The sequence below is a fragment of the Mirounga leonina genome, unplaced genomic scaffold (assembly GCF_011800145.1).
Source record: "Mirounga leonina isolate KUSES-001 unplaced genomic scaffold, KU_Mleo_1.0 Mir_153, whole genome shotgun sequence".
NCBI lineage: Eukaryota > Metazoa > Chordata > Mammalia > Carnivora > Phocidae > Mirounga > Mirounga leonina.
The window spans coordinates 8,874,730-8,900,929 of NW_023270387.1; the positions used below are offsets into that span (position 1 = coordinate 8,874,730).

The following is a 26,200-nucleotide window of genomic DNA, read 5'->3' on the forward strand; positions in this document are numbered from 1 at the left end:
CTGTCACTTCTAATCTATCAGAAAGTTCTACCAGTTCTACCTCTAAAATATGCATGATTTTTGTCTCTCCATTTCCAGGGCCACTGCCCCAGGCCAAACCGCCACCATTTCTTGCCTGGATTATTGACATGGCCTCTTAGCTGGTCTCCTGCTTGCACTTTGGTTCTTTTCCATACTTCTTTGGTTCTCCCTTCTCTCCTGTTACCCCTTGAAAGCTTCCTCTTGATTTTAAAATGAACTCAAACTTTATGCTTCATATGACCCAGCCACTGAGCAGCTGGTCACACTGGCCTTTTCTCAAGTCCTAAGGCACACCAATTTCATTCCTGCCTCAAGATCTTTGTATTTTCTGCCTTTCTGCCTGGAATTCTGCCCCTTACCCCCACCTCCCACCTCTTCATAAAACCAGTCATTCTTCAGATCCCAGCCTAAAGGTCCCCCTCTTGCAGAAGCCTTCCTTGGTCACCTGTATAGGTAGAAATCCTGTTATTTTCCATTATAATCCTATACATTCCACTTTCTTGCAGTCTCAAAACTTTTATCTACATTTTCTTTTGTCTCATGTATTTGCTTATTAGTTGGCTGTCTTTCCTGATTACGGGGATGTCAATGTCATGCGGGCCAGGGGCCTGTTGTCTTACTACTCTTCTTTCACCAGGACCTAGCTTATTGCCCACCACCCAGCAGGTGCTGAATAATTAGTTACTGAATGAATGAAAGTGCCTGCCACCTCTAAACTGGTTGAACCTGGTTTGGTAAAAATTCTGAGATTTAATACCGAATGTTTCGAGTATACTTCACATAGGTCTTATTCTTTATGTGTTTCCACTTAGAGAAAAACCACCACAAAATAAAATCAGATCCCCTAAGTACTTCTCCAAACCTGGTTATATGGGTGATTTTATCTTCCTGGAAGTTTTCCGTTCCCATTTATGGGTAAAATTTGTTTTAGTCCTCAACTACTACTTTAAAGACAAAACAGAGCCAAGGATTCTGAATCAAGGATCTTTTAGGAAATTGCTGAATCAAGGATCTTTTAGGAAATTGCTGTCATGGCCACACCACCATTTGGTAGCTGCTCTTACACAGGTGGTCACCGACAAGGTACTCCCTTTATAGCAGGATGAACGGTCGAGATTGGTGGGTAGTTACTGTCCCAACTTGTGGAGAGGAGGTCTGCCCCAGGGAGAGAGAGAGCCTCAGCTGGTATTGCAAAGAATGCCTTTTATCATTCCATCTGCTTGGCCCCTAAGAGCAGGGTTTTTTGTAGAGCATGAACTAAATAGATCTGTGGCAACACTCAGGCAATTACATGCTTTTCAGCAAACAAGGGCCTAGTTTTGTTGCCATAATAACTTTCAGTAATTCCCAAAGTATTAGGGGGGAAAGTTGAAGCTCTATTCTTGAAGGAGAAAACTGTATTTAGAAAAGAAAAAAAAAAAAAAAAGCAACCTAACCAGATTGTGGGGTATAATGTTTTCCACTCTGATTTAGGATTGCATAGTTAACTGACTTAAGGTTGTTGGTATTGGTTGGCTTCTTGTGAATTAACGTTATGCTCACCACTGTGTGTCCAGCATCTCTGTCACTGTAGTCCTTGAGGTGGGAGTCAGCTCCAGTTCACTGTAAGAAATCTGGGGTCTAAGGAGATGAGGGGTCTTGTTCAAAGTCATTCATTAAATGGAAGAGCTGGGATTTGAACCTAAGTTTGTTTGGCTTTAAAAGAAAGGGAGGAAGGGAGGAAGGAAGGAAGAAAAAGGAAGAAGGGAGGAAGGAAAAGAGAGAAAGAAAGAAAAAGAAAGGGAAGGAAGGAAGAAAAATAGACTATTGAAAATGTTCCCAGGCTCTTGAGTGGCTCAGTCGTTAAGCATCTGCCTTCGGCTCAGGTCATGATCCCAGGGTCCTGGGATCGAGCCCCGCATTGGGCTCCCTGCTCGACTGGAAGCCTGTTTCTCCCTCTCCCACTCCCCCTGCTTGTGTTCCCTCTCTCGATGTGTCTCTCTCTGTCAAATAAATAAATAAAATCTTTAAAAAAAGAAAAATGTTCCCAAGCTCTTTAAATGTGCTGTCTGCTTATTTTGTTCATTTAGCCAAAAGCTTTTTGAGATTGTTGGACTCAAACATCTGAGTCTAAATTTATTTTTACATATAGGTTATATGCATATGCATAGATAAATATGTAGGTTTTTGTATATGTTAAATTACTTCCCACTTCTATCAGGTATATATATTTAACTTCATTCTGTCTATATACATGGACATAACTTATATAAAAGCAGGGTGGGGATGGTCCATATGTCCCAGTTTCACTGCTGAACCATAGTCAAAGAAATATAGTCCATTGATCAGAGGTAAAATTATTCTTATTTTCACTAGTATGTCTTGAAGGACCTTAAGAGACAACCGGTTTATAACCAAGAACAGCTCTTGGGAAATCCCTGAGCCTCCTTTCCACAGAGGCTCCTTTCCGTCTCAGCCCCCACAATACTCATCCCAAACTTTGCTTTGCTCTTTCTTCTCCATCCTCTCTCGTAACTCTTTATTATGTGAAATAATTCAACCCCTCACCCACGGTTTATTTTTTCTGTAAGAAAGGAACTGACCCAGCACGCAAGAAGACATTTTACTTAGAAGCTTGAAGGGTGGCAAAGGTTGGGCTGGGGGCGGGGGGGCGGGGGGTGGGGGTGGGGAGGCTGTGGAAAGTCAGCCAGCCATTTCTTAGGAGAGTTACAAGTTAGTACTTTTAGTCCTTGTTATAGGTACCATTTTATCTGCAAATATTTATATGGCTACAATACTTGGCCTTTCTTGTACATCAATATATCATTTGTGATGCCTTTTTTAGGCATTAAATAATTAAGTAGCACTTACTTTGTGCCAGGTACTGTTCCAAATGCTTTATATATATTAACTGATTTAATCTCCACAACGGCCTATGGGTAGCTACTATATTTCTCCCTATTTTACAGATGAAGAAACCCAAGTTACATAGAAGGTAAGTAACTTCACAAAGTCCCACAAATAATAAGGGGTAAAATCAAATGTGATTGAACTCAGGCAGTTTGGCCTCAGAGTTTATGCTTTAAGACAATTGCCAAACTACCTCTTGTGTGAAATAATATTAAGTTTTTTACTTAATTATTAATATTTTTCAACGTTTATTTTCAAAAGTAATGTGGAGGTTGATAGATAATAAGATAATGTCTGCATGTTCTGCCTGTTCTGAATGTTTTCCCTGCTCTGAACAGTCAGTGGGATAGCTGGACCACTGACCAGGCTTGGTACTCTTTCTGGTATTTGAAGATCTTTGAGGTAATGGGATTAGGAAGACAGCAGTTTTCTTTCCTACTCCCTCAGCACTCCCTTCCTATAAACGGGTGGGCAGTTGCTGTTTCTAACACAGGATAAGCATGCATCGAATTCACAAAACACGAAGCTGCAAACAAGAAAACATAGAAGTGGAAGAACGAGGTTGGGCAAGTGAACGTGGGAGTGGAAACAGTCCATCCTTTGTTCACCTCTTTTCTGTGCATGAGGTGCAGCCCGGGGGTTTCCTCGAATTTCCCGAATGCCTTTGTTTTCCTTGTGGTGAGTCACCTTCTCATCAGTGAGGATCAGGATTAGCTTATTCCTAGACTGTGAACGTGCGTACTTGTTTATCCCTTTACTCTTGCTCTGCTGGCCGCTCACTGGACTCGCTCGAGAGACCACAGACGGCAGCTAACCTGAAGCCTCTGGAGGAAGTGCGGCCTCCTGAGTCCAAGGAAGCTAACCCTTTGTTGAATACGACACTCTGTGTCTGAGCCTGGGTTTCGCTTCCGAATCCTCCGCAGTGCTTCGGGTGGCCTCTGCCAATCACACAGGGCATAGAGCAACGCCGACTTACCATCTGACTAGACCCTGAGAACTAGGTGTGGATGTGACAGAGAAATCAAAATGGAGACCCACCCACAAGAGTGCTCAGATGCTACTTGGACCAACCCTGTATGGAAGAGATGAGAAACCGAGGCAGAAGGTCACTTTCTTCCTTCGTAGCAGAAATGGAATTTAACAGGCTCCCTGCCTCCGAATTCAGCGCCCTTGTCTAGCTGCCTCTGTGTTGCATGTCTGAATTCAGCTCCCCAGATTTCTCTGAGTCTAAAAGTTTTCCAGCTTGAGAGAGTGTTTCTGCTGAGGCTCCAATAGTTGTCCCACCTTCCACACTGAACCTGAGATGCCTCCAGGCCGGGCCGTGACAGATAATACGAAGCTTGTTCCTAGCTTTTGGGTCAGGGCTCACTGCAGTTTATCTCCGAGGTGGCAGCAGGGTGGTGTGTGGAGGAGCGCTGCTGGAGCACGCAGCCTGCTTGTGCCCGTGAGAGACCCCCATACCCTCTCCTTGTCATAGGGCCCTGGGGAGCCACTTGTCCTGGGGGATGCCGGGGGATGCGGGAGCCACGCAGGGGGCCTTAGGGTGTCCTGGTTAATGGTGCAGGCTCTGAAGTGGTCGAAACCCAGCCCCACAACTTATTCACTGAGTGACTGTGGGCAAATGATTTCTCTCTCTCTGCATGAGTGTCCGCGTCTGTAGAACAACTCTATCTCCCAGGGTTGTTGTGACGATTAAATGGGATGATGCACTTAAAGCACCTGGCAGGTACTAATAGTGGCTACCGAGCCATGTCACAGAAAATGGCAGGATGAGGAGCTCCAGGAATCGGTCCCTCCACCACAGCAACCATTAAGCTGGCACAGACTGTCAGAGTGAACTTTCTCAGCACTCTAGGATCTAATAAAAAACTTCCAGCTATTAGAGGAATGCTTAATGAGGAAGACATTTTACTTAGAAGCTTGAAGGGTGGCAAAGGTGGGGGAAAGAGGAGGAAAGAGGCCTCTAAATTTTGACATTTAAGAAAATCTATCAGGTCGCTGACTGCTGAGATAACAGGAAAGGGCTGTCAGTGACCCACACTCAACAAGGAATGCAGTCTGCACAGAACAGTTGGGAAAAGTCCCTAAACAAATGGACAGCGGCCCTCAACAAGCAGCAGGCTGCCCTGGATTTCCAGAGCCGCCACGTTATAACCTTCAACATGTCCAGGGTTCAACAAAAATTAAAGACCTACAAGTAAGTAAGGAAAGTGTGGTCTATTCATAGGGAAGAAGAAGAAATTGACAGAAACCGTCCCAGAGGAAGGCTGGTTACTGGATATTGGCATCCTGGAATTTATCATAATTATTAAAAGAAAACTTTGTTGCTTATTACCAGGGTATTACAGGAAATCCCATGCTTTCTGTTGGTTTTACATTGTATTATGAATACTATAAATATTTTGCCCAATTCTTAGTGGAAATTACCATTAGGGGAAAAATGACCAGTTTGTACTTGAGAAGTAGAATCCCACCATTCTATTAATTTTTTTAATGTTCATATACACAAATAAAATTAGCATGTTATACTTTAAGTTAGAGTAATCACTCATTAAAGACTTATATTTGAATTTAACACATTCATTATTCTTGTTTGAAGTGTAGCTTCTTTGGTACGACATAGGAAATAATGTCTTTATACCATAATATTTCCCTATGGTTGTTTGCTCAGACATGGTACGTTCCTGTTTTCTAGCCCTTCATATACTACTGGTGTGGGCAATAACATCAGGGCTATTCCTTTTTCTTTTCCTTGTTGGGTGACATGAGACACAGAAGCTCTGTGTAACCTGAATGAGTTTGGTCAGAAATCTGAGGTCATCTTGAAAGTGAAGAAAGGTTTTTCCCACAGAGACTCAGGTGTGGAGGAATCATTTGGCAGTGAACAAAGTTTACATTGGCTGTGGAATTGGCTGTCAGCATGTGAAACCCAGAGCCAGAATTCCGGGTTACACCCAGACTAGGTCTAAGCAGCTAACAAAAAGCCTAATTTGTGTCCTGAGAGATCCAGTTGAACATCTGTGTGCCCCAAGTCCACCAGTGAGTGGACTAGCTACCCTCCACCAAGTGACCCCCAGGTCTCTGTTTTGGTCCAAAGCGGTGGTAGTAGAGTTGCACATTTGAGAATGTAAAGTCTTCATTCATATGCCTGTCAGAGCACTGGCTTTGAACGGAACGTAGGAGGATGCAGTGGAAGCAGGAACAATTGTTTTCTTAGCTTCCTTCTAGCAGAGGAGTTTGCTGGTGAGAAAGACTAGCAGGATCTGAATGGTACTTGTGATGGGGCAGAGGAAGGTTCTGTTGGCCAAGCTGGTTGTCCTTGGGATCGGGTGTGGGGTTGTCCTGGCTGTGGAGAAGTGTCTTGTCATTGGGGTTGGATGTGGGGTTGTTGTGGTTGTGGAGATGTGTTCTGTTATTGGGGTTGGGTGTAGGGTTGTTGTGGTTGTGGAGATGTGTTCTCTTGTTGCAGTTGGGTGTGGAGTTGTTCTTATTGTGGAGATGTGTCCTTTTGTTGAGGTTGGGTGTGGGTGTGGGTTTGTCCTGGTTGTAGAGCTCTGGGAAGTGGTTGTGTCTGGAAAAAACAAAAAACAATGGCATCAGAACCTGTTTTAGGGGGGGCACTGGAGAAAGGAGGCCAATCTGATGGAACACTAGAGCCAGAGTTCATGAGCAAACTTCAGTCAACAATTCTCAGCGGCCAAGCGTATATGTAGAGGAGGAGGAAAACTAGGGAATACAGAATGTCAAGGAAGAAAAAATAAGTAAGAAATATTCTCTACCCTTAAGGTCTATACAATCCTATGGGGGAAGGAGTTTATACAACTACTGAATTTGTTGTTGGGTGGTACTCTGTCCTCAAATGTCTTCATGTCCTTAATGTTATATTAGATCAATCAGTGCAAATATAATCCAGAATGGCACAGTTATATTTTTTTCTTGCTAATTTCAAAGGTTGCATGTAAAGCTTATAAGAACTAGATATCAGGGGCACTGGGTGGCTTAGTTAGTTAAGCATCTGCCTTTGACTCAGGTCATGGTCCCAGGGTCCTGGGATCAAACCCTGTGTTGGGCTCCCTGCTCAGTGGGGAGCCTGCTTCTCCCTCTCCCTCTGCCTGCCATTCCCCCTGCTTGTGCTCTTTCTCTTTGTCAAATGAATAAATAAAATCTTAAAAAAAAAAACCACTAGTATCATTCCAGACCTGAGGACGGCTACCCCTGCTCTAAAGCAAGGGCACAGAGGCCCTGTTCAAACCCTCATATCTCTTTCTGTGGTTTCAGAGGCACTGCTCGTTCTCCTGTGCAGGGATCTGACCACCCTTTGGTTCTCTGAGGTTGCCTTGCAGAGAAGCAGTGAGAACCAGGCCCTGTGGGTAGTTTGATTCTGGAAAAACTAGAGCCTTGTAATGATGCCTCCAAGGGTCTGTGGATCAAAGAGGACTATATGGAAGAAGAAGGGAGAAGTCTTGTGATTTGCTCAGGCTCAGGCACTCTCCACTGGTGGGAGGGTGCCTTCCAGTTACGAGGCACTGTTTTATCTCATTTAGTGTTTCCCCAGGGCAGATGTTTCTCTAGTATCCCACTGAGCCACAGGTTTGAATACAACCTTTTTTTCTTTTTTCTTTTCTTTTCTCTCTCTCCTTTCCTTCCTTCCTTCCTTCCTTCCTTCCTTCCTTCCTTCCTTCCTTCCTTCCTTCCAGCTGGATTTTATTAGTGTGGAGCTAAAGAATCCTGATTAGAAACAAACATTTTTTCTTTCTTTCTTAGCATTTACATGAGTGTTCATCTTGATAATGCCCTTCAGGAGGAAAAATAACACCCAAGTCTTTTCACAGAGGGAAACCACCAAGGAAGCCATGAAGGCATTTATGTAATAGTTTCCTCAGGCAGAATCACTTTAAAATTTGTTGTTGAAAATAGATACCCATGTGCCCACATTTGCAATGTATGGCCAGCAGGATGATGGACAGCATACTGCATGTATTTCAGTGTTGGAGGGCTCCCAAGGAAGACCTGTTATCTGGACACTGAGAAGGACTAATGTTTCTTATTCTTGGTTGAACTTTGTATTTAAAAACTTCATTAAGAATAAAAGACTGTATAGTTTTGATGTAAGTCTAAGAAAAGTGGAAAAAAGCATAATATGTGGACCATGAGCCAATTTCTCCATTTACTTTCTATGTGGCTTCTGGCAAGTTACCTATCTTTCCTGCACCTCAGTTTCTTGAATTTGTTTTGGCTCCCTAGAAGGAGGTAAGAGAGAAGAAAGAGGACAGAGAAGGCAGGAGAAGGATGAGGAGTTTCAGGATGGTTGGAAGTTGGGCACAACAGCCTATGAAAGGTCAGTGGAAATCCTTGGTGGTAGTGGTGGTGGCCAGAGGCCACTCTAAGAACTAAGGAAAGTATGAGCATTTCTATACTCTCAAGCCTTCTTTGTGAAAATCTCCCCCTCTTTCCTTGAGCCCCTTGGTTAGAGTGTGCTATACCTAGGAAGGCTTTGTGTGTATGGGAATTCTTTGTGGAAATCAAACCAAGAGCTGATTTTCCTATCCATCTATGTGGCATTGGACATAATGGCTCGCAAGGAAGCAGGAGTCTGGAGCCAAAGGTGGCTGTGAGAATTAAAGGCCCCTGGGAGTTGGCAAAAATCTTGGAAATGGCTTTTGTTTCCCACAGGGTGTAGGATAAGGGGTCAAACTGTCTTCTATAGGTCTCAGGTGTTGGGGAACTCAACTGACATCTGGATAACACATGATTAGAAGACTCTTCTAGGGCACCCACCAAGTAATTTTCCGGGCTGACCGAGTCACTGCCAGATGTGTAAATAGGCCACAGAGAAACTTACCTTTTCTTTCTAGTTGCAGAGAAGAAAATGCAGCCACATTGTAGACATTAATAGTGAAGGCTCTGTGGAGGGCAAATCAATGAGAGATAATGGTGAGGCCCTCAGCTGTGGAATTCACAAGTCTAGCTCCCTTTCCTGCCTTCCCAGAGGATCCTGACCTTAGTGTTCTCTCCAGCACAATCAGCAGAGCATCACTGATCGGGTGCATATTGTCTTGACTAAGATCCTCCATGGTCTTGCTCCAGTCAAGCTCTTGTCCATCCCCCACACCCCAACTTCAGCACCCTGAACTCCCCACAAGGCTGGAATGCACCTCTGGTCATTGTTCAAGCCAGTCCTGCCTGGGATCTCCGTCCTGGTCCCATTTGCCCAGATACTCAACAGTAACCTTTGTGAAGTCATTTCTCCCTGTTGTCATTCCCAGACAGAGCTCCATTGGAGAGACATGCCCCTCAACTGCATGGCCTTGCTGTGAGCCAATCCCTCCACGGGAGGGCCAGCTCGTTGAGGGCAGGTTCTGTTGTCAGCAATGCCTGACACATAGTAGGTGCTTAATGTTCATCAAATGATCTGTACAGCTGATGTGTTGTTGTTCCATCGGTGGTCCTGTTATTATCCCAGTCTCTCGTTCATACATTCAACAGTTAACTGATGAGCGTGCGCTACATGCCAGTCTCTGTGCTTGGTGCTTAGGGGATAGTGGTGAACAAGACGGGCATGGTTCTTACCTTTGTGGCACTTTATAGTCTCTTCGGAGAGACAGACTTGAAACAAAGCAATCAGTAAACAAGTTAAATAATTGATTGCAGTTGTGACATAGGTTGTGAAAAAGTGGAAGTTACGAGAGTGAAAATGGAGCTGGAGCTTGACCTAGGGGTTCAGGGAATGCTTTCTTGAGGAATTGGTATTCAAGCTCCACCATTATTTCTGTAGAGGCCTTGCCTCCCCAAAACTCATTGTGGAGCCCCGTGGGCAGGGGCCTCTCCACATCCCATTGTGTCCCACCCAGCTGCCCTCCGTACCCCCATCATATGTGCCGCTCCCCTCCCCTTCTCAGGCGTGGGGACCAAGGCCAAACAAGCAGAGAGGCCAGTGCAGGTTAGGAGGGGTCTGGAGACCACACTGTCAGTGGGAATGCGCTGTTTCTGTGGCAGGTTGTTACTGTTGGGCCTTTTATCTGGTGTTGCATGGAGTGTGGAGGCTTTACGAGGTGAGGGAAAGCAAAGTCTTTGCCCTGATTAGCTTTGGCTGGCTTCTAAGAGACTGCTATCATCGGGAGGCTGGAATGCAGCAGCTCCCTTGAATTTTCACTCTCGGAAATCACTGTGGGCAAAACCCCCTCTCCAGAGCCGGCCTTGTCCAACCAGGTGTGACAGGAGAAGACAGGATGGCTTGATAGCATCATCACCACCAGTGTCCGCAGAGACTTGGTGGCTGTTCACCACCAAGGGGACACCACCGGGGGCCATAGTCTGATGGTCAGACCTGCCCTTTCAGTACAAAGTGGCAGTCTGAAAGTGTGAGGGCCTCTCAACGTGGGCTCCCAAAATAACCTGGATAACATCGCTAGCTGAGAGGAAGGTCTTCTCGTTACAGTGCAATGCAAGCCCCCAGGTGGCCTCACCTCACAATCTTGAGTGTGTCCATTTTGTGTGACATTAGGAAGCCAGTTTTATGACACAATCATCACACTTGGCATTTCCAAAATGAATGTGTGTTTTGAAAAATGATTCTCTGGAATTGGAAGCAAACAGCATGCTCAGTGACAAAGCCTCCAGAACCTTCTCCTAGGCCTGTCTGTGCACTTCCTTGTAAAATCCGGTTTTACTGATGATGTATTGTATGGTGACTGACATAACATGATAAAATAAAATTTTAAAAAAGTAAAATCCGGTTTTAGCAAGAACCCTGCTAAGTAAGTTGAGCAAGTACCTCCCACCCTTTACTCCTAATACCTAGTTCTCCCTCCTCTACCACCCCCGGGGAATATCTGATGGTCTTGGCCTGCCTTCTGTAAGAATCCTGTTAGGTCAGTTTAGCCAGATGCCCCTCACAGGCCTTATTGTTTCCTGTGAGTGACCCCCACCCTGCTTCTTGGCTATAAATTCCCACTTGCCCACGATGTATTCAGAATTGAGCCCGGTTCTATCCTGAGGTCTCTTTTCTCCTGTTGCAACAGTCCCGAATAAATTCTTTTCATTTGTTTGTTTGCTTGTTTGGCTTTAGCCACTGTCCAGCTGTAGTTTTCATAACACTAGAGCTTTCTGTCTCTGTTCAACCTGCCTGGGGTGTGGGGGTGGGGAGTGTGTGCGCATGCGTGGGAACTCCTGTAGGTAAAAGGACAGAGAGTAGTGAGGCAGAAAGGAGTGCAGCTACTAAATTCTCCACATCATGTCTGGGGTGCATTTTGAGTCGTCCAAGGTCAGCGTGAAACTGCATAAACCCCGTCTACAATTGTAAAAGCCCAAAGCAAATCACGCAGAGATAGGTTCTTACTGTAACACGATTGTAGTTATGTTTGTTGAGTTAGGAGATATCCAGTTTGCTATGAAGAGCTGGTCACTCAGGTTATCCAGGTGATATAGGGCACTGTTGTTGCAAAGCTGGTCTGCTTTTTCCCAGAGGCCTAGTGAGTTGTTGTTCGCGTCCACTGCTCGCAGGACCACAGAGCTGATCCTGGCATTCACGGGAACCCATACTAGGAGGAAAGGGTAAGGAACCAATCAGCCACTGGTGCAGTCAGACGGGGGGAGGGGATCATGAAGTCAACCTTTAGCAGGAAAAAAGGAAGTTACAAATAATGTACATATAGTATGATCCCATTTTAAATGAAGTTGCAGACAAAAGTCGGGAAGGAAATACAAGATATTAACTATGGTGAGTTCTTGGTAGTGGGATTATCTTATTATTTTTATTTTCTTCCTCGTGCGTTTTTATGTTTTCCAAATTTTCTCCAGTAAAAAGTAAACAAAAGAAGACCTGTGCTCTGGCCCTGGTTTTCGCTGTAGAACAGAGGTGAGATCCTGGCTGGCTCTTAACCTCTGGAGCCAGGTTCCTGTCCGCCAGACGAAGGGGATAGCCTGTTCTGCCCTTCTCTCAGGGGAAGGCAGGGTGGGGAGAGGCGGGGTTGATACCTGGGAAAGGGTCAAGTGGGCCCCCTGGGCAGTGTGTCATGACATCAGGGATCCTTAGTGTCAAGTCAAAGCAGAGCCCATTTCTTGGTCCCAGAATCACTGACGCTTTCAGTCTCTGTTGTTGAGCATGAGGGAAGGGGGTGGGGTCTCTGAGCCCCAGTACCTGTCCAATAACCCTAGGGTTTCTTGGCCTTCCCCAGTCAGGTGAGTCTTCCCTGTTGATGTAGCTAGGGTATACTCACAGGGACCCCACTGACACTTGCTGATTCTAGCATTCTGATGTGTAACAGGGAGTGAACTTCAAGAGAACATTTCAGCCTGTCCATTTCCTTCCTTAGAAGATCCCTTCTGGAAGAATTTCTCAATGCTAAAGGGTTATTCTCCAGGGCCCTGTCAGCCACTCCAAATCCTTTCAAAGACTTCTCCGTACAAAGCAAAGAAAATCAAGCATGTAGCACAATAGGATCAGACAGTCCTAGAAAGGAATTCTAGCTCTCACATTTAGGAGCAAGTCATTTCGTCTCTCATCCTTGGTTTCCTTATTGTCCATCACTCACTCCACAAATATTTATTCAATGCCCACTCTACACCAGGTCTGGTCCTAGGTCTGCGGATGATGACTTTATCCCTCATGATATGGAGATCATGATACCTTATCTACAAGGTTCCTGGGAAAAGCACAGAGAAGAGTGTAAGACTTTTAACACATGATGGGTGTTGGATGAATTGTGATTATTATTTATATTTTTTAGCGCAAAACATTTCTGTTCTGTTTGTTTTTGCCAATCAGGTGGGCTGAGCCAAACCCCACTGGCCTGACTTGCCCACTGAGAACCTGACAACTGTAGATGTGTGCACGATGGTGAGGTGGATGGTGCTCAGTGGTGGTGTCCTGATGTCCAAGTCTGTCAGTTCTCCCATGGGCATGCTCTTGTCTCTGCCATTTCGTCTGCTCTCCCTCTCTCACACTGGCTTCCTCCTTCCTTCCCTCCTAGCATCTGTCACCTGGATTTGTGGTCTCCACCTTCTCTCTTCAGGCTGCAGCCAGATCAGATTCCACATACAACTCTTCCATAAGGACAAAGTACTCTCCAAAACCTTCCAAGTGCCCATCTTCCTAGAGGATCTAAACATTTCTGCTTTTACATTTTCACTTCTGTTGATTACAGTACCCAACACATGGCTTTTTTGACCCTCCTAACCTGGCTCACTGAGCTTTTTGCACTCCTGCTCTAGGGTAAGCCAGCCCTCCTCTGGTTCTGCAGATGCATCTGGCCCACACCTGCCCCTGGCCTTTGTTCATGTCTGGAACCCTGCCTTCTCATCACACATTCCATCCCTGCTTACTCTCCAGGATCCTGCCTGTGTTCCACCTCTGGGCCAGTTCAGCCCTCTCTTCCTCTCACTCTTGAAACATTTACATTTGTTCCTGCAGAGTTGAGTACTTAATTACATTCTGGCTTGTTCTCTATACTGTGGTTTCATCCATGTCAGTATCTGGCCAGCCCAGTGCTGGGGACCTGGTGGGCACCAACTACTCATTGATTGATTTTAAAAAGTGCATCCAGTGCTGGACCACGCCCTTAAAGATGAAGGTTCAGGGGAGCCTGGGTGGCTCAGATGGTTAAGCGTCTGTTTTCGGCTCAGGTCATGATCCCAGGGTCCTGGGATCGAGCCCCACATTGGGCTCCTGGCTCAGCGAGGAGCCTGCTTCTCCCTCTCCCTCTGCCTCTCTCCCTGCTCATGCTTTCTCTCTCTCTTTCTCTGTATCTCTGTGTCTCAAATGAATAAATAAAATCTTTAAAAAAAAAAAAAAGATGAAGGTTCAGGAAAAAAGGCAAGCACCTTTTATCCCTCTCGCCCACGGAGGCAGATCATACCCAGCACAATCTTAATATAAATGTCACTGCATCATGGGTTTCTTTCACTGATACCAAGACAGACCCAGGGAACCTCTTCTAAGATCCTGCCTGAGCTGTGTGTGTGCCATGGGACATGCCAAGCCATTTATACATGATTTACCAATGTTGACACAAACCCTGAAATTTAAAAAATTTCAAAATCAAAATAAGGAGAAGTGGTTGGCCTTTGTGGGTCTTTACCCAGTCTCCCCAAAAGACCCAGTGTAATGACACTCTGACGAGGAAATCATGGAGCCTGTTGTGTAATGCTGGGTGCGGAGTCTGGCACTTCACATTTCCGTGAGCATAGGATTTTGACTCTCAACTTAAATCATTCGCTTAGTGATTCGGTTTATCATGGAGCTTTAGCACATTTCTGCTCTGAGATGAAGTCAGGTGAAGTTTGAAGTGCCAGCACAAAGTAGGCATTCAGTGAACCGGAGTTTGTCTCCTCCTTCCCCTTTCTCTGCTCTACCCAGCACCTCTGCAAATGTTTGATTTCCCCCTCACCCAGCATATTCCCTTTCAAGGGGTCTTATGGATCCTCTCTTGACTGTTCGTTCTCCTGTCTTGCTACTTTCAGAAGAACCCCAGTCTACATATCTCCACCCAGCATTTTCACGAGATAGGTTTCTTTTTCTTCCATTTCAACAGCAAAATCCCTTACCTTGTGATATGTTATCTTAAGTCCGAGGTCTGTGATCTTTTGTGTAGCAGTCCCTCTGACCCCCAGGTCCTTCCCCGTGTGCAAGGTCACACATATGCCTTCCTGTCCTCATCTCGAATTATAAGATTATCCTCCCTGGCTTGGGAGGACAAGATCCACTGCCTGAGGGAGTGGGATACAGTGATCTGAATCACAGCTGAGGCCCTTAGTGACAGTCCCCGTGAAAAAAAGAGAAAAGGACAAGCTGGGACAAGTGTGTGAAGGCAGACCATCGTCGTTCACCTGCCAAAGTCTGGAATCTGTGGTTCATGGGTGTGGACATCACCCTGGTGCTCTCTGCAGAATTGGTTAGAGTTCTAGGAGAGCAGAATGACATAGTAATGAGACAGCAGGCTCTGAAGCTGGACATCCTGGCTGAACAGAGCTGTACAAATCTTGGCTGTTACTTAGGTTCAAATATTAACAATGCTACCCACTATGGCCTTGGGTAAAATTTTAACTCCCCTATGCTGTGGTTCTCATCTGGGAGGATAATAGCATTTACCCTTAGAATAGCACCCAGCACATAGTAAGAAGTCTCAGCTCTCATTACCGTAAGTGAGGGGTGTAGAGTGCAGTGGTTAAGGACTGGGTGTCTGAAGCTAGACTGCTCGGGTTCATATTCCAGCTCCATCCTGTAAGTAGCTGTGTGACCTGAGCAAGTGACTAGCACTCTACCTCTGTTTCCTCATCTGTGAAACGGGAATGATCATGGTATGTTATCTGCCTAACACGTTGTTGTGAGATCTAAATGCATGAATACACGTAAACCACCATATTAAATGTTGTTGTTACAAAAGTAATCAGGAAGCACCTGTCTTGACTTATAGGTTTGGCTGACCCAAAATGGGATATTTATAAAATGTTCCTAGGTACCTCGAAGAAAAGCATTGTATTGGGAAGGAAAGACCAAGATTCAGGAGCCAGTTCTGCCCCTTACTAGCAGGGGAGCCCTGACCTGTCACCTAACTTCTCTCAGCTGCAGGCTGCTCATAAACAAGGTGGGAGAGTAACACTTTCCCTGCCTAGCTCACTAGAGTTTCCAGCACACCCTAAAGGCAAACAGTGCCTCCCCGTGTGCGATATACCATCATCCATGGTGACATTGTTTTATCAAATGGATGTGAACAGACCACACACTGTGATGCACTTATTATCCCTGAAAACAATAAAAATGCCCACTTTATTTAAGTCTGAGAACTTGCCGCAGGTGTGCTCTTGCCGGGGCTCAGTTAACCTGGGTGTCAGGACTTAATGACCCCTGGCTCAGGTTTGCACACAGAGCAGGGAGGAAACAGTCCCACACAACAAACTCTCTCACACATGTTCTCTTTCTGTTTCTGCCCCCACTTCCCATCTGGGTCAAAAACACATGTTTTGTGTGATTGAGAGCAGGAGTGGAGGGGTGTGCTCTGAAATTCTGGTTAACTCCCCTCAGAAGACAAAGGACAACAAAGAGAATGGCTTCTCCTCACCTGTGTAGTTTGTGTTGCTTTCATAGACATCTGAATTGGCCATGATGCCTTGGCCAGTGGTGGTGACCTCATTGAAGAGCATGCAGTTGTCAATGTCATCTGCAGAGCTGGCAGAAGAACACAGCAGTCCGAAGCATAGAAACAGCCTGAGTGGCAGCAACATGGAACTGAGGACTGCCATGGTCTTGACCTGTTTGGAAACTGCCGGTCCTGGTACTGGGTAATACCTACAACTCAACTGTTTATATGCTCCAGGGCTGGAGCTTCTGCGTGAGGTCATACATGCAAATCTCCTTCCCACTCCTTCCTAAAATGAACTGGTGTCTGGATTTCGGCCCAGGATATCAGTAGGAGTGACTCGCCCAGTACTCATCAGCATGACCCTTTACCATGTCCAGTTTTGCTCAAGGAGGGGAAGGTATTGATCATGGTTCTATTTTGTGTCTCATTCATCTCAGCATCTGCTATTTGAAGAAAGCTGTTGAGAAAAGGGTTAGTGCTGGCAAAGTAAAATTCAGAGTTGAGTAATCATCACGTACCTGACCTATTTAGAAGCTCCACACTTCTTCAGGCATAAAAGCTCTCTTTTCTTGGAATATTACATATCCTTTTCTAGCTCTCCTTTATTGAACTTGTCTCCAATCCCAGTTCCTTTTGTGACTAGCATAAAACTAGGAAGACTGTGCTTTTGGATTTATATTTATTTTCTGGAAAGAAATAGCTTTGGTCCACCTTGCTCCTGACACATTCCTCCATAGCACTATAGCACAAGGAAACTATTAAAAAATCAGAAAATATGTTTTCTTATATCTCTCCTCTGATTTTTATGATTTACTTACGAAGGAGTACTATGTGAGTAGAAAGGAAACCAAAAAAAAAAAAAAAAAGTAGAATCGAATCAAGGTGATATTTATAAATGTTTCTTTAAGAGAAGTACTCACAGACTGGTAAAGCAAGGACCTCTGAGAAATCTCCTCCAGAAAAGCACTGAGAACTAGCAAAAACTGTCAAAATCAACTTTTTCGGAACTCTTGAAATTAACCAAAGGCTTGCAAAAATCTGAGGAGCATTTGTTTAAGAAAAATGGCTGGATCTCATTGAGCACAAAGAGCACTGTGGCGTTTTAACTTGGCTTATTTACACCCCTCTCACCACACCTTTGTACTAGCCTTAGAAACCAACAGCCTTGGGCAACCCCTTCGGGTCCTCTTCGGGAGCTTTGTACTATCACTTTACTATCACTCAGTAAACTTTGAAAAAAAAAAAAAGAAAAGAAACCAACAGACTTGCCACTATGGGAGCCCTGCAGACTGGCAAACAAATAGCCAATGGAAGGAGACATAGTGGGCTTGGAGCTCTCCAAAAAGCCTCATTTCAGACAATTGTCACTATGTGACTTGTCTGGAAATTGCCTATAAATCTGAATTCTTAGGTTTTATTACTTGACCACCAAGTAAACTGAGCAGAAACTTCAGTGGCCACACATGATAAAGAAAATAGACTTCAGGGCGCCTGGGTGGCTCAGTTGGTTAAGCGACTGCCTTCAGCTCAGGTCATCATCCTGGAGTACCGGGATCGAGTCCCGCATCGGGCTCCCTGCTCAGCGGGGGGTCTGCTTCTCCCTCTGACCCTCTTCCCTCTCGTGCTGTCTCTCATTCTCTCTCTCAAATAAAGTCTTAAAAAAAAAAAGAAAATAGACTTCACAGAATTAATTCATAAAAGTCACTAAACAGACAACATTAGCAGCAACAACAAGCAATAATAACCAATGGGAAATACAACAAACCCTGGGAGGGAGGGGTATTGCATATCCAGAATGACCACATTATATTTTTTAAATGTCCAGTTTTCAACAAAAAATTACAATGCAGAGGAACAAGAAAGTATGGTCAGTACACAGGAAAACACCTCCCAAGCAATAGAAACTGTCCTTGAGGAGGCCTAGATATTAGACTTAGCAGACAGAGATGTTATCTCAAGTATTATAAATATAGTTAAAGAGGTAAAAGAAACCATGTCTAAAGAGTGAAAGGGAAGTGTGAGAATAATGTCTCACTCAATAAAAAATATTAATAAGGAGATAAAAATGATTAAAAAAACAAATAGAAATTTTGCTGTGGAAAAATACGATGACTGAAAGGAAAATTTCAGTAGAAGGGCTTAACAACAGATTTTAACTAGCAAGAGAAAGTGTCAGTAAACTTGAAGATATTCAATAAAAATAATCAAATAAATTCAATAAAAGAAATGTAAGACTTATATATCTAATGGGACCCAGAGTAGCCAAAATGGTCTTGAAAAAACAACAATAACAACAAAGTTGGAAGACTTACGCTGACTACAATTTCAGAACTTACTACTAAGCTATAGTAATCAAGATAGCGCTATACTAGCATAAGGATAGACATATATAGATCAATGGAATAGAGTTGAGAGTCCAGAAATAAACCCATATGTTTATAATCAACTGATTTTTGACAGGGATGCCAAGACAGTTTGATGGGGGAAAGAATAGTTTTTCAACAAATGTGCTGGAACGCCGTATATCCACATGCAGAAGAATGAAATTGAACCCCTAACTCATACCATCTAGAAAATTAACTCAAGGTGGGTGCATTCAAATCAAGAAAGTAAAAAGACTACCTAAATAGTGGGAGAAAATATTTTCAAATTGCCTATCTGATAAGGGCCTAGAACCCAGAATATATAAAGAACACTTACAACTCAACAATAAAAAGACAAGTATCCTAATTTAAAAATGGGCAATGAGTACTTTCTCCAAAGAAGATGTACAAAGGCCAAAGAGCACATGAAAAGATGCTCATTATTAGTTATTAGGAAAATGCAAATAAAACCACAAAGAGATACCACTTCACAGCCAGTAGGATGGCTAAATGACAGATAACAAGTGTTGACAAGGATATGGAAAAATTGTAACCCTCATGTATTGCTAGTGGAAAGGTAATCAATTTGGAAAACAGTTTGGCAATTCTTCAAAAAATTAAACACAGAGTTACTATTATATGACCCAGCCACTCCATTCCTAGGTATATACTCAAGAAAATTGAAAACATTTGTCCACACAAAAACTTGTGCGTGAATGTTTATAGGAGCATTATTCCTAAAGCTAAAAGTTGGAAACAACCCAAGTGACCATTAACTCTTGAATGGATACCAAAATATGGTATATCCAACAATGGAATTCTATTCAGCTATAAAAAGGAATGAAGTACTGATAGATGCTACAACATGGATGAGCCTTGAAAACATTATGCTAAGTGAAAGAAGCCAGACACAAAGACCACGTAATGTATGAAAGCATTTATATGGAATGTCCAGAAGATGCAAACTAATAGAGATCAAGTATTTTCCGGGTATGGGAGGTGGCAGGGGAAGGGTGCAGGGGTTGGGGGGAGACGGGGGAATGAGAAGTGACTGCTTACTGGTTTGGGGTTTCTTTTTGGGGTGATGGAAGTGCTGTGGAATTAGATGGTTGTGACAGTTTCATAATTGTGTGAATATACTAAAAGCCACCAAATTGAATTTTATAGTATGGGAATACATCTCAGTAAAAATGTTTATTTATATATTATTATGTGTAAACAAGTTGGGAGTAGTAGAAAGAATGCAGCAAAACTTTAGTATTAGATCCTGTTTAGAAACCTGGCTTTGGGAGAGTTTTAACCTATCTGAACTTTAGTTTCCACTTCTGAAAATTGGGGCATTAATACCAATCTTACATATTTTTATGTATGTTAAATGAGAAATATATGTTAACTGTTTTGGGGGATGAGCTGGGTCTGGCACACAGTAGGTATATAATACATACTGATTTGTTCCCTCCCTTCCAACTTCCTTCCTTCCTTCTTTCATACCAGGTTAAGGCAGTGGGTCAGAAGAAAAGAAAATATATAGGAGTTCTGCTGTTGATATGGAGACAATAGTATAAACCTCCCTGTGAATTGTGGGCAGAAGATTGGAGCAGAGGGGAAAACTGATAAGCAGAATTGTTCCATTCATTTACTGGATGAAAATGGAGCTCCGCCCTGGAGAGGGCCAGTATGAAGTCATCAACACTGCTCCTGGGAGGAGGGAGCTGTCTGTTGGCTGTGGGTACAGCTATTGACAAAACAAAGTTGATCTTTGATTCCTTCCAGAAAGGACTTGAGTTTTCTTGAGAATAGGAGACCACAAGAAAACTAGGAGAAAAAAAAAAAAAAGTGTATTTGGACTTCCCACTATTCCTCCACCCCATTTCTCTGTAATTTTGGACTCTAGTTTCTGGAAATGCACGGTTTTTTAAAACTCCATAGGTGATTCTAGAACAGTGCTTTTAAATCTTGAATGTGCATTCAAATCACATGGAGCATCTTGCTAACATGCAGTTTCTGATTCAGTAGGACTGGTGTGGGGCCTGAGACTCCTCATTTATAACAGGCTCCCAGAGGATGCTAAGATGTTGTTGATCCCTGGAGCTCACCTTGCATAGCAAAGGTTTAGAAGCTGATCTGAGTAAACCAGGTTGGGACTGAATGTCAGACTAGTTATTAAAGTCAGAAAAGCTGGGGTCTGTGACTGTACTGGGTACCCCAAAGTTTCCAGTTGGCCTGGAGCTTATATGCTGAGACTTCATGCTGTAGAAAGTGGTTGGCACTTCCATACCTCCTTGTCTCTCTAGGAAGGAGAGCTTTCAGACAGCAGAGAGCAGCTGGTCTCAGAGTCCAAAGAGAGGTTCCCTGAAATTCCCCAGGAGCAACCACTGGTGAATGCAAGGATCATGACCCTGAGGCACCTTGGATGGTTTTTGATCTAGTCTTCAGAGGTGTGGGGGGTGCAGCATTGCCACCAAGTGGAACAGAGCACAGGCTTGAGAGTCACAGAGGCCCCAGGTTGAATCCTGCCCCTCACGTTGTGACGTTGGACTGTACTTAACCTGTTCTGAACCTCAATTTTTTAAATCATATTATGGAGTTAGTAATACAAACCTTGCAGGATTGTGTCAAGGTTGGAGAGAGAACGCGGGTAACATGGCTGCCATTGTCTGCCTTCGGTAAAAGGTGGTTCTTTGCCACCCATGGCAGGGCCGGGCGCAAATCTCAGAGGAAGGGCCACCAGGGAGCGGGAGGGGCCTGGAGAATATTTACAGCACTCTCTTTTGTCTGTCCACAATGGATGCTTACGTCCACACGTTGACTTAGGGACTAATTGGGTTGTACCCTTTGGCTTTTTGGATCAGGGGAGTGGGTGTTGTACTTCTGAGGATCCCACATTGTGGATCCTTAAGCCTTAGAGGATAATCTAGTGGTCAGCGGTTTAGAAGATACAGCTCATCCTTCTCATTCTCCGAGGCTCACAAATTCTCGGAGAGATAATACACTATTGTATATGACATTAAGCATTGTCAAGCTGAACTGGCATAAGAGATCATTTTAATCAAACTTCCTCATTTATGTCTGAGAAAACTGAACACAGAAAGATGAAACTTTCCTAAGGCTATAGCCATACTTAGTGGCAATGTCAGGGCTCGGACCACGCTGCCCACCTCCTTCTGTCCAGCTCGATGTTTTCTCCACTGTACACTTTTACTACCCAATTAATATATGCCTGCTCCTACTTGGCATCTGAGATTCAGATGGGCCAAAGTCAAGGTATAATACCTTTTAATTTTAATATTTAATACATTGTAATAATTCAACACACTACATAATTTTAATTTTAAAATTCTAATTTAATATTAAATTAATTTTATTTTAATATGTGTATATACTTCGTGGTATATTTGGGACTCTTGCTAGTCTATTTGCATTTTATAGAACTTGGGGATAAATGTACTCTTGAAATAGTTCATTGTTGTCTTTGCTCGAGACCTTTTGTTGGCCACATCCCTGGTTTCGTTTAATCCTAAATTGTGTGTCAGTGGCACAGTGCTTTATCCACATTGCCTCATTTGCGTCTTTGGTCAGGGGACTAGGGTTGGGCAGCCCTGAGTAAGCTGCTCAGGTCACAGAGCTTTAGGGAAAAATACCCCTGCCTTACACTCAGTTGTTGCGTGACTCCTGGCTGACGACAGTTCATTTGGTTTCGTGAAATAAGGGGAACGAGAACAAAATGGTGAGATTTTGAAAGAGCATGTAAAAATTTATTCAATTTAAGGGCTTGCCTTTTATTCAAACATTATAGCTTTTTTGACATTTTGCTATTAAAATGTCCTTTCTGTTGTGAAATTATGATCACTATAGAATGTGGGCAGTAAATCCTCCCCTTTCATCTATTTGTTTTTTTAATGTCCTTATTTGGCAAAATGAAAACTTGGTCCCCTAGCTAGGTCCCTGAAATCCCAAATCTGGAGCCTGGGGATCTACAACGATTTACTTTGTGTGGTAACATCCAGACATGCCTTGTATTACTGTGGCAAGAAGCAGGGATTACTGGCATTTAAGTGGGAGCTGGTATTCAAAGACCTCTTTCTCAACAAGTGTGAGATTGAATCTTTTTATTTTTTTCTATTCTCTAATTAGGTTTCCAGAACTTACTCATACCTGAATGTTTGTACCCTTTGACTACCATCTTCCTTACTACCATCTTCCTTTTCCTCTACCTCTGAGGCCCTGGGAAACACCATTCTAACGTCTGCTACCATTAATTCAACTTTTATTTTTAGATTCCGCACATAAGTGAGATCATGCACTATTTGTTTTTCTGTGGGTGGCTTATTTCTTTTAGCGTAATGTCCTCCAATTTTATTCATGTCACAAAGGGCAGGATTTCCTTCCTTTTTATTTTTTATTTTTTTATTTTTTTAAGATTTTATTTATTTATTTGAGAGAGAGAGAGAGCAGGAACACAAGCCAGGGGTGGGGGGGAGTGGGAGAGGGGGAAGCAGGCTCCCCGCCGAGCAGGGAGCCCAATGTGGGGCTCGATCCCAGGACCCTGGAATCATGACCTGAGCCGAAGGCAGACGCTTAACGACTGAGCCACCCAGGCGCCCCTTTCCTTCCTTTTTAAAGGCTGGATAATATGTGTGTGTATATATACAGATATAATCCATATATTCATATATATGTATATACGTATCACAATTTTCTTATCCATTTATCTGTCAACAGACACTTCTGTTGTTTCCATGTCTTGGTGACTCTGAATAATGAACAAGGGAGTGTAGATATCTCTGTGAGAAAGTGGTTTTATTTCATTTGGATATATAGCCAGAAGTGGGATTGCTGGATCATATGATAGCTATATTTTTAATGTTTTTGACAAATCTCCATATTGTTTCTCTTAATGGCTGTGTCAATTTACCATTAACTTTTATTTATTTATTTTTAAAGATTTTATTTATTTATTTATTTGAGTGGTGGGGGGAGGAGCAGAGGGAGAGGGACAAGCAGACTCTGTGCTGAGCACAGAGCATGACTGGGGCTTGATCCCAGGACCCTGAGATCATGACCTGAGCTGAAATCAAGAGTTGGACGCTTAACTGGCTGTGCCACCCAGGCACCCCACCATTCACTTTTAAATGTTGCCAGGAGGGGGGCGCTTGGGTAGCTTAGTCAGTTGGGCGTCTGCCTTTGGCTCGGGTCATGATCCCGGGGTTCTGGGATCGAGTCCTGTGTGGGGCTCTCTGCTCAGCGGGGAGCCTGCTTCTCCCTCACACTCTCCCTCTGTGCTTTCTCTCTCTCTCTCTCAAATAAATAAATAAAATCTTTAAAAAATAAAAATAAAAAAAATAAATGTTGCCAGGAGGTATTTTCTTTTTTCTTTCTTGCATTGAGGTATCATTAACATACAGAGTTATATTTCAGCTATACAATATAATGATTCAGCAGTTCTGTATATTACTGAGTGCTCATAGGGAAGTTGAACCTTTTAAGCTCCTCCTTCTAACATTAGCATTTGTAGTCACCCCCAAATCAGAAATTAGTTTCATTCATTTTTAGGCGGAAAGAGTAGTGTTGAGGGCACTCAGCACCTGGTCAAAGAGTGGGTTAGTGGCTGAGGAAGTGAAATGAGACAAGAGAAGTCAGGGCTCAGTGCTTCCCAATCCCCACACAGAAGAGGAAGTAGAAAAGGCATTCCTAGCAGAGGGAGGAGGTGGGTTTAGACACCCCCTTCACTGGCCAGCCAGTGGGAGTTCCTCCCTGGAGAGACAAGAGCTCTATGCCTGAGAGGAAGTAGCCTGTAGGGTGGCCCTATCAGTTACCTCTGGATAAAAATGGCGCCCATTAGTTCCTCTTAGCTATACTTGGGCGCGTTTTTGGAGGGCGTGGCATTTTACCAAGAAATTCAAATGCATTGTACCGACTATTTAACTGGACAGTTCAATAGTAAAAACATACAGGACAGTTCAATCAGTGGGACATGAGCTGAACTCCCAGGATGGGAGGTGGACCAGTGTGGTGGGTGACCTGACAGAATGCGGCAGAGACAGCTCTCCAGAGCCAAAGTCAAGGAGACATGCTACTTACGGGAATCCCCTGACATCCAGTTCTTTAAAAGTATATTGATTTTCTAATATCCTACCTCGTTCATGTAGGATTTAAGGTAACTTACAGAAATACAAGGTTTAAAAAGTAAGAAATGAAAGATATAGGGAAAATAAGGGTAGAAAGAACAAGATAGTAAGAGGAAGGTGGTGTTCGTTATTTCAGAAATGTTTGCCCAGTGTCTCTATAGACTTGGTACTGTTGTAGGCAGAGGAGAATACGACAAACCCCTGCTCCTATGGGGTTTATGATGTGCTGACGTGGCATACAGCAAGACTACTGATAAACACACAGCCCTGACTCTGGCCCATAACTTTCCCTTTTCAATATCATTCTATTAGTTGAGTCACAGAAACATCCTTCAATTCACTTAATTCCCATCGATGCTACTGACTTCTGCCATTAATCATGAACGGTGATTTTTTTTCTTTTGGTATTGATTTCATACTATGTGCTAGCATTTAAATATCACTACTGTATACTATGGCATCTTATCTTTTCTAAAAACAAAACAAATGACTCTCCTGATAACAAATGGGCTCTATTTCTAGCCTTGTGTACAAATACAATTTCGTCACTTATGTAATTTGTTGTTACATTAATTTCAGATTTCTTTGTAGCTCTGTTTCTGAAACTTTGAGAAACACTAACTTAAGAAATTAAAGTGAACATGAATTTAAAGAAATTCTAAATCTAAATCTAAAGAAATTAAAATGAACATGTCTTTCAGTTGGGAATTATCACTTCAAAGATTTTTTAAATAACATGTAAAGGCTATTTTTAAGTGATCATTGAAATTGAAACATAAACTCTAAAAATTCTAATGGAACTTGTGGATCCTAAGAATACAATAGATGCCATTTGGAGATATACTTATTTATTTAAATTATTTATAATGCATTGATTATTAATGACTAATATCATATTTTAAGAACTGATATAAATATTATTACTGTTTTATTTTTTGGCATCAATAAAATTATGTAAAAGATAATATATTACCTTTTTTATGACTACATTTTTTGGATACCCACATTATATAGTCTCAAGCCAGAGATTTTGATCTAGTTGGTCTACAGTAGGGTCAGACATCTGCATTTTGAAAGCTCTGTAGGGTTGAGAAGTGCTCTGCTGGATAATATGGAGAAAACAAAAATAAATCAGACATCAGGGCCTGGTGACAAGTGAGACAGGGAAAGAAGTGACTTTTTAAAAAAAAGATTTATTTAGTTTTAGAGAGAGCATGAGCACACACAAACACGCATGAGCAGGAGGAGGAGGGGCAAAGGGAGAGACACTCAGACTCCCCGCTGAGCGTGGCTGAGCATGGAGCCCCACTCGGAGCTCGATCCCAAGACCCTGAGATCATGACCTGGCCTGAAATCAAGAGTCGGACACTTAACTGACGGAGCTAGCCAAGCACCCCAGAAGGGACTCTGTTTGAGCCCTCTTGAGCCAAGCTTTGTGAGATGGTTGCTTTCTAGCAGTTGTATGGAATCCTCACAACAATCCTGAGCAAGGAAACTTCACCTCCATTTTACAGGAACTAAGATTTGGCAATATTAAGTGAATTGACCAGAAGCTAGTAAGAAAAGGAGCTGAGGTACAAAAATAGTTATGTCTACTCCATCTTGTTACAAAAAATGTTTTGGAGCTATGAGCAAGGATTTGAACCCAGGCCTTTTTTTGGCTATGGGTTCCCTCCGGTTTATGATGTCCCACTATGAAAGATTCTACAGACAGAAAGTT

The 26,200-nt window shown here is 43.2% G+C and overlaps 1 protein-coding gene and 1 long non-coding RNA gene across 2 annotated transcripts; one reads left to right on the forward strand and one right to left on the reverse strand.

The window, feature by feature from the left end:
* Nucleotides 1–6,123: 6,123 nt before the first annotated feature.
* Nucleotides 6,124–16,149, reverse strand: PLET1 (placenta expressed transcript 1). The gene is made up of 3 exons (XM_035009422.1): nt 15,969–16,149; nt 11,249–11,450; nt 6,124–6,481 (listed from the first exon to the last, which is right to left on the reverse strand). Exons 1-3 carry the CDS (start codon nt 16,147–16,149, stop codon nt 6,124–6,126), a joined length of 741 nt encoding a protein of 246 aa, XP_034865313.1.
* A 1,620-nt stretch (nt 16,150–17,769) lies between these two features.
* LOC118013062 lies at nt 17,770–20,710 on the forward strand. The gene is made up of 2 exons (XR_004679922.1): nt 17,770–18,575; nt 19,847–20,710. It is a non-coding gene; the product is annotated as an uncharacterized LOC118013062 (long non-coding RNA).
* The last annotated feature ends 5,490 nt before the right edge of the window (nt 20,711–26,200 follow it).

Excerpts from the sequence above, each read along its gene's own strand:
- PLET1 (XM_035009422.1), bottom strand. The coding sequence starts at position 16,149 with ATGGCAGTCCTCAGTTCCATGTTGCTGCCACTCAGGCTGTTTCTATGC. Across the intron at positions 11,451-15,968 it reads AAGCAACACAAACTACACAG|TATGGGTTCCCGTGAATGCC; the intron begins GTGAGGAGAAGC and ends CTTTCCTCCTAG. Across the intron at positions 6,482-11,248 it reads ATAACTACAATCGTGTTACA|ACACAACCACTTCCCAGAGC; the intron begins GTAAGAACCTAT and ends TGTTTTTTCCAG.